Source organism: Urtica dioica, chromosome 8 (assembly GCF_054948205.1).
Source record: "Urtica dioica subsp. dioica isolate 48M chromosome 8, U.dioica_male_clone48M_v1_H2, whole genome shotgun sequence".
NCBI lineage: Eukaryota > Viridiplantae > Streptophyta > Magnoliopsida > Rosales > Urticaceae > Urtica > Urtica dioica.
Genome location: NC_142763.1, coordinates 16,004,824 through 16,013,043, shown reverse-complemented (window position 1 = coordinate 16,013,043; position 8,220 = coordinate 16,004,824). Strand labels below are relative to the sequence as shown.

At 35.1% G+C, this 8,220-nt stretch overlaps 1 protein-coding gene and 1 pseudogene across 1 annotated transcript; one reads left to right on the top strand and one right to left on the bottom strand.

Moving 5' to 3' along the window:
- Positions 1-1,381: 1,381 nt before the first annotated feature.
- Positions 1,382-3,084, top strand: LOC149388451 (laccase-11 pseudogene; annotated as a pseudogene).
- A 1,996-nt stretch (positions 3,085-5,080) lies between these two features.
- Positions 5,081-7,735, bottom strand: LOC149388450 (DNA repair protein RAD50-like). The gene is made up of 6 exons (XM_089622435.1): positions 7,613-7,735; positions 7,394-7,468; positions 6,097-6,249; positions 5,845-6,023; positions 5,581-5,695; positions 5,081-5,407 (listed from the first exon to the last, which is right to left on the bottom strand). The coding sequence occupies exons 1-6, from the start codon at positions 7,733-7,735 to the stop codon at positions 5,081-5,083; spliced, it is 972 nt and encodes a 323-aa protein (XP_089478561.1).
- Positions 7,736-8,220: the final 485 nt, after the last annotated feature.

The window sequence follows — 8,220 nt, the reverse complement described above, 5'->3', positions numbered from 1 at the left end:
AAATTTACTTCTCAATAATGGCTGTTGAAATGTGGCGTTAATGAAATTGTAATCTCTTTGTTTGATTGAGGAGATGGATATCAAACCATTGACTCGTCCTTCACACAATTGTTTGTATTAATCATATGCATATAATTTATAATATTTCTGACGAGTGGTATTTATTAACCTTTGAAAGTTCTAAATATATTCCAAATTCAACAATTAGAACTCTTCCCTATGATTTTTATTAAAAATATTATTCATTCCTTACTATATGGGATCATCATCGGATTTTACAGCACAATATAATATATGTATTTAATATTTCGGTCTGTCTTTACACTTAATAAGTTTGTTGGCTATATTTAACTAATCAGGAAAATTAATCAATGAGTTGTGTAGAATATTTCTGTAATCTGGATCTCTTGTTTTACTTTGTATCCCTTTTAATTTACTCATAGTAATATTTGAAGCTATTTAACCTTTGTTTGCTTGTTTATTTGTTTTTTATATGTTTAAAATTTTCCGGTTTTCTACGCAATTTAATGATAACCATTTTGTTCAAAAAAAAAAAAAACGCTAACCGTTTAAATTATACCTAACATTCACTTATTATTTCAAAAGGTATTCATTTCAGTAACTGTTGAGAAACGGAATTTTGAACAGAGAGAGAGAGAGAGAGAAATGAATTGAATAGAACTTCGTAGCTTATTCTCATTCACCTTTGATGGTACATTGACTGATATAAACTAACAACTTTTGTAACCAAGTTAATACAAACCCCATGGGTCACATGGAGTCCAACATATGATGGAAAATGCAAGGGAAAGTGTATAACTAAAATGAGAATTTCATTTTCTTTCGAAAATCAAATGGAAAATGAGAATCTCTCCACATTTGTCTATGAGGGGATCACATTTATCTAGGGTAAAAATGTAAAACTTTTTAAAAATGGGCAAAAAATGTAAATAAAAAAATTTAAGGGGGGCTAATTAAAAAAATCATGGTAAAAATGAAAATTTTCTGAAAAATGGGTCAAAAGTGTAAATTTTATAGGATAAAAATGTAAAAAAATTTAAAAATGGGCAAAAAATGTAAATAAAAAAATTTAGGGGGGCTATAATTAAAAAAAAATTCATGGTAAAAATGAAATTTTTTTAAAAAAATGGGTCAAAAGTGTAAATATTTTAGGGTAAAAAATATAAATTTTTTTTAAAATGGGCAAAAAATATAAATAAAAAAAATTTGAGGGGGAGGGGGCTAGAGCCCACCCTGGACTTGAGTTAGCTCCGTCCCTAGTCTCATCGTTACTTTCCCGTCAATTTTCTCTCATATTTTCTATGACTTTCAAACACAATTAGAATTTTGACTTTTTCTATTATTTTCTCTTACATTTTCATTTTCTCTATTATTTTCACTTTCTCTCTTATTTTCCGGGTTCCAAACGGAGCCTAAAAGACCTGAAACTAGGGCAAACCATCCCGGTCTACTGATAAACCCTTGCCCTAGCTGCCTCAACGGGACGAAACTCACTGCCTCTATAAACAATATAAGTTTCGTGATGCCTCAAACCGGGCTTCTTCAGGTATAAAATAGACGAAAGAATTTTTTTTCCTATTATTATTGAACTATAGATCGAGAGAAATTGCGTATAACAAAATACAAAATCGTTGAATTTATTTTATGGAATCTAGATCGTCTGTCCCTTTTCGTATATCCAATAAAAATAAGTCACATCCCAATTTCTTTTAATTATTATTCTAAATCTAATAACAATAATAAAAAGGTGACGGCGTTATAATTTTTTATTTAAGAGTCATGTAGCGAGACATGAAAAAAAAGATAGATGATTCGGATTCATTCTTATGTAGATGAAAATACGAAGAAGTACTTTTTTATCGTCTCCCAAAATTTGATTGATTTATTTAATAAAAAAATTGGCTACGTAAGCCACCTAAACTATAGGAATTGTAAATTAGCCAACCTTTGGTAAATAATTTGTAAATAGCCAACTTGCATACGTGGCAGCGTATTAACTACCTAAAATATATGTTTGGTGGTGTTAAATAAGGCTTTTATTAATTTGTTAATAAGTTTACTTGGCTACTTACAAGAAATTAACCAAAGGTGGGCTATATCTCAATCCACTATATCCGTGTGGCTATATAACTTAATAACGGCCCTTATTTAATTGTATATAACTTTCAACTATCTTATTATACGATATATTGTTAAATTGTTCAGGCTCGCTACTTTGGAATCAAAGGGGTTTTCGCGACCGATTTCCCCGATCGCCCACCAGCCGCTTTCAACTACACGGGCGCCCCATTGACCGCGAATCTCGCAACCAAAGCCGGGACGAAGGTCAACAAACTTGCTTTCAATTCGAGCATCGAGTTGGTTTTACAAGACGCTAATCTTCTAACTGTGGAATCACACCCTTTCCATCTCCATGGATATAACTTTTTTGTGGTTGGAAGCGGAGTCGGTAACTTTAACTCTAGTAAAGACCCGCTTAAGTTCAACTTAGTTGATCCTCCTGAAAGAAACACCGTTGGAGTTCCCACCGGTGGACGTTGGACCGCCATCAGATTTAGGGCTGACAACCCAGGTAACATTTATTTTTCATTGTCATTAATTAAACCACGATTAATCATGCAAACAAACAATTTTTTTCACTTATTGATTTCACATTCCAAATACAACGTACTCTTATACATGCCAAATAATATTTTAAGAATAAAAAAGTCAATCATCTTTGAACTTTGCTGATTAGAATTAGATAACCTAAATTAATATATTTATTAATATATAAACAATATAGTATATTTTAATCTGTTGATGAATGATTAGCCAAAGTTGACTTTAGCTAACAATAATAGCAGCCGCAAAAATACTTTTCTCCTTTCACTCACTCACCTATGGAACCCTTTATTTTTATTTTTGTCAAAACGGAGAGGAGAAAAATATTTATATATCTGTGGCAATAATTTATGGTAATTATTTGCAGGAGTGTGGTTTATGCACTGTCATTTGGAGGTTCACACGGGTTGGGGTTTGAAAACAGCATTTGTAGTGGAAAATGCACTACTACAAAACTAGGATTCTACAACGCTTAAAAACAGTTGTAGAATGTTTCTACAACGCTTATTAAGCGTTGTAGAATCCTGCGTTGTAGAAGCTTCTACAACGCTTAAAAATCCGTTGTAAAATCCAACAGCTTTCTACAACGCTTAATGATCCGTTGTAGAAACTAAGCTTCTACAACGGATATTTAAGCGTTGTAGAAGCTTCTACAACGGTTTGAATCCATTGTGTAATTTTTAAATGTTTTCAAACATCTCGCCGCGGCGAAGTATATTTTTCGCCGCGGCGAGAAATTCTACAACGGATATTCAATCCGTTGTAGAATCATGTCGCCGCGGCGGAAATAATACGTCGCCGCGGCGACTTGTGTGCCGCGGCGAAGTACGTTCCACGCCGCGGTGACATGATTCTACAACGGATTGAAAATCCATTGTAGAATGTTTTCGCCGCGGCTATAATTATACTTCGCCGCGGCGAGGTTCACGCCGCGGCGACTTAGGTTCTGCGCCGCGGCGAGAGTATTCTACAACGGATTTTTATCCGTTGTAGAAGTTTTCTGAATATTTTTTTAAAAACCCGCCGCGGCGACGTTTTAGTTTCGCCGCGGCGAGGTGTATATCGCCGCGGCGAAACTAAAACATCGCTGCGGCGAGTTTTTGATGCATGAATAATGTGCTCTCGGTATCTTTTTTGCCGCGGCGACTCTTATTTTTCGCCGCGGCGAACGTTATACGCCGCGGCGAAGACTTTATTTTGAACCTGAAATCATTTTTTACACGTACTAAACCCGGTTTAAAAAATATGGCACCTGAAAATAACCTTCAATCCAAAAAATAATATATACATCTCCAAAACATTCAAAAGAAATATTTACATCTAAAACCAATCCAAAATTGAATATAAAAACTAACTAATCATCACAATTAATAAATGTTTGTACATAAGTTACCCATTCTTCCCTAACTCTCTCTAAATCCTCTTTTGTATAGTTTTTCTTACTTTCTAATTTTTCTACACCTCCTACGACTATATCGCTCGCGCATATACGAAATAACAAAATACCCGCATTCCGTGTTTCCGGTTTGTCTCGGAGCGTTCCAAGCCTTGATGTACGTTGACTGTCCGTTATTATTGGTTTTTTGGTGCTCGAGCTTGAAATCCACAAAAACCCTATAACACGAAAATCATAAGAGAAAAAACCTCTACAATGATTTATAATAAAAATAGTTTAAAAAATCAAAATATTACTTTTTTATCAATCGAGTTAAATCGATTGGAATTTTATTTCTTAACGGGTCGAAGAACATAGCACTATCTCTCCAAGGGTCGAGGACAACGAGCATCCAATGCGCACCTTTATTGTACGGCATCAAAGCTAGTTCACCAAATTTGCATTTTCGTACTATGTTTCCAACGTCCTTGACTCGTTTTGACAAATAAGCGTCCTCGTCGTTGTTTTCGATGTACGAACTTAAGCCCGGATTTATAAAACAATAGTCTCGACTCTTCTTCGCCTTTTCTAGCCTCGAGCGTAGATAGCTATGACAAACAAGTATTTGATTGATCAAAACACTAAATATTGAATATTTATATTAAAAACGCATATAAAGAAAACACTAACTCCATATAGACCGTTATGCTCCCCGCGTCAATTTCCAAGTATTGTAAAAAGTCGGAAACATCTTCAAATGACACCGGAATCGGGATAGCCGCGAGACTTGGACTAACATTGACCATAATCACATCCCCTTCCGGTAACATTACTTTGTTGGCATGTTGAGCGAGCAATCGAAACTTTGGATTAATCACCTTGTACGGAATCTTCTTAGTATCATCGATGCTAGGTTCACTCTTTAAACCGAGCTTTGAGAGTTGTTTGACAACCGGACCGCGACTCTCTATTCCCGTGTCCACTTCGATCAATCTCTTCGGCCACGAGACAAATCCTCCTATTGCATCTTCAATGGTTTGAGCTTCTTCGGTGGGAACCTTCCAATCTTGCAAATCCTTTTTACGATTCTCCACCCCCTGAGATTAGTCTGTTTGTGAGATATACAGCATCCAAATCGCTGAACGGAGAATTCGGAAGGTAGCCTAGATCTTGTTTTTTATATAAGTTTTGAATGGCTGTGTCGCGTTCTTTCTTCAATAATATATGACATCTATTCTCCACGCTAAGGGCTGCAACATACTTATTCCGGTGATCCTTGTCTAGGGTTTCTCTTATAACAGTCTTAATCAATATCTGCTCTTCTACTTGTTTCAGTGATTTCAGTGTCGCCCGAGTCTCAAAAATTTTAGAGTTGACGTCCTGGACACTTGTTTGCCAATCCTCAATCTGAATTTTCATAGATTTCATTTTCTCTTGATCACGAGAAATTATTTCACGAAGCTGTATGTGAAAGGAAAGAAGACACTGAATTAGGCGAGAGAGAGAAGAAATCACGTCAAGCATGTTAGAACCTACGGACAAAATATCTGAATATCAGAGTAAAGGAAGAAAAAAAAAACCTGAAATTCTGTATCTTTCAATGTTTGAAGATTCTCCAATTTAAGGCGACAGACCTTCATCTCTTGATTTAAATCCTTGATACGTTTCCTCATTTCGTCCAACGCCTTTGCAAATCTAAATAATAAGCAAAGGTCACATATTTGAAATGTATGAAAACCAATGTGATCCGAATCCAGTTAGCTAAATGCATAAAACAAACAGAAATGCTCTAGAATTACATACTTAAGAAATGACAAATATATCGGCAGAGTAAAATCATATACCTTGTGATGGAGAAGATATCATCGAATTTTTTTTTTACAATACGTGGGTCTTCAAAAGGCCAATTGGCTTCGTCTTGACGCACGAATATCACATTATCGAGAATTGCTTTGGAGACGCCCATCAGAGCAACAGTCTCTGTATCCATATCGGCCCAACAAGAAAAAGTATGGTCGAGTCTCTGCGGAGGCAATAAAACACTCATCATCAAGAGTACTGAGAAACAAAACTTTTGACTAGGCATAAAGTCCTACAAGTCCAGTTTGGAGATCCATGGTTTTAAGAATTCTCTGCTGGTTGTTCCTCGAAGCTTTTGGAATCAATATAAGAGACCTTATAGAGATTGCCTCCATTGTTGGGGTTCTGATTCGTAGCTTAATTGTCCCATTTACAGATGAGCAGTAGCCCTGACACACACACAAACAAACATTTAGTGTACACACAATCAAGTGAAGAGATCCAACTTATATAAACATGTTTATTCACACACACAATTAATGTGAGACTATCCCACTTTAATATTTCCCTTCAGGCACAGCGTGATCAGGCCGAGTAACAATCTCACTCACGCTTCGCGTTGGCCGGGCCAAATTCAAATTGTGTGAATGGGCAAGACTTTAATATCATGTTGAATTTCATCTTAAAACCAATTGATGCAGAAGTCAAATCGATATATAAACATATGTTTATTGACACACACAATCAATATGAAACTATCCCACTTTAATATTGACAACTAAGATCTCAAATTCAACAAATTATCATGTGTCCAAATTAACCAAAATAAACAAATTACAAGTTACGAAAATAGAAATCTCTTATTCAACAATAATATATGTCAAGTTGACTAAAATAAACAAATGACGGGCTACGAAAAAGGAAATATTATATTCAACAAAATTATGTGTCAAATTAAGCAAAATAAACAAATGACAAGTTACGAAAAAAAAAAAAAAGAGATTCCGGATTCAACAATAATAGATATCAAATTGACCAAAATAAATAAATGACAAATTATGGAAAAAAAATTCAAGGACAACGAACAAATATTCGAAGACCAAATTTTAGAAATCGAAATAATTAAGGATTAAAAAATCGAAATCCATACTAAGAAAACAAACCCAAATGTGTTATAGCACAAACTTATAAATTTATTATAATTATTAACGATCATTACCTAAAATAACACCCAGAGATTTATTAAAAATTGACAAAAACAATTTATCCCAATCTTTCTTATTGCTGATTGTAAGGTCCATGAACATAAAATGTTATCTTCAGCCTTTGTAGATCGTGAGAGATGATATGGGAAGAGTTGTGGGTAACGATTGCGAGTGAAGAAATTTGTGGTCGTTTTTATGGATAATTGCACCAGAATATGGAACACCATTTTTTCAATACTCAACTTTGAGCCAGTAGGATAAATAATTTCTTCATGATATTGTGCAAGGAATTTGCTAGATGGTAACAACATGTACTCAGAGTTGAGAGAGAGAGAGAGAGAGAGAGAGAGAGAGAGAGAGAGAGAGAGAGAGAGAGAGAGAGAGAGACCTTATGTATGAAACTATTAGCTGACCTCGCAGGAAGCACTCCTGCACAGGAAAACTTCATGCATTCCATTATCGCCTGAAGATCGACGCCAACACAAACACATAACCGCCAACAAAAAAATCGATGAGGTTCGAGATAGAATAATAGTGAAAACATGCAATATATAGGTATATAAGAGAGAGAGAGAGAGAGAGAGAGAGAGAGAGAGAAAAAAAGTACAGTTTTTCCGGTGCCAATGTCACCGACGATGAGAGTGAGGGGCTTGAAGAAAGTGATAACAATCCCTTTCTCGGGATTGATGCTTCGAATCCCTTCGATGAACATCGAATCGACAGTAGTCATTTTGCTGGCTCTCTCTTGGGTGACAGACGTGGGAAGAAGAAGAGTTTGGGTTCTCAGAAGATTTCTCAAGTTTTCTATTTTGTTTTCTTATTACACAAAAAAAGAAAGGAAACGAGCGTGTCTCATACGGCACAAATTATTTACATTGAAGTTAAAATAAAAAATAAAAACAATATCACTAAATAGATTAATATTTAGTATTTACTAGCCCATTCTATACAACTTATTGGGCATCTAGTCTAAGTTTTATTTTATTAAGAAAATAGCCCGGCAAGTAAGTTAATTAAATTAACTTAACTATTTAATTAATTTACTTTACCCTGGAAATACCCTTTTTTCAAGAACGGTAACTTAAGGTATTCATCTTTGCACATCGGCTACCGATCGACGCGTTTAGTAAGATCAGCCAAACGAGAGTTAATATACTTGAATTCTTGCTCAGTAACGTAAACATTATGGTGAAGTTCAAGAAAGATCTGTCAGGA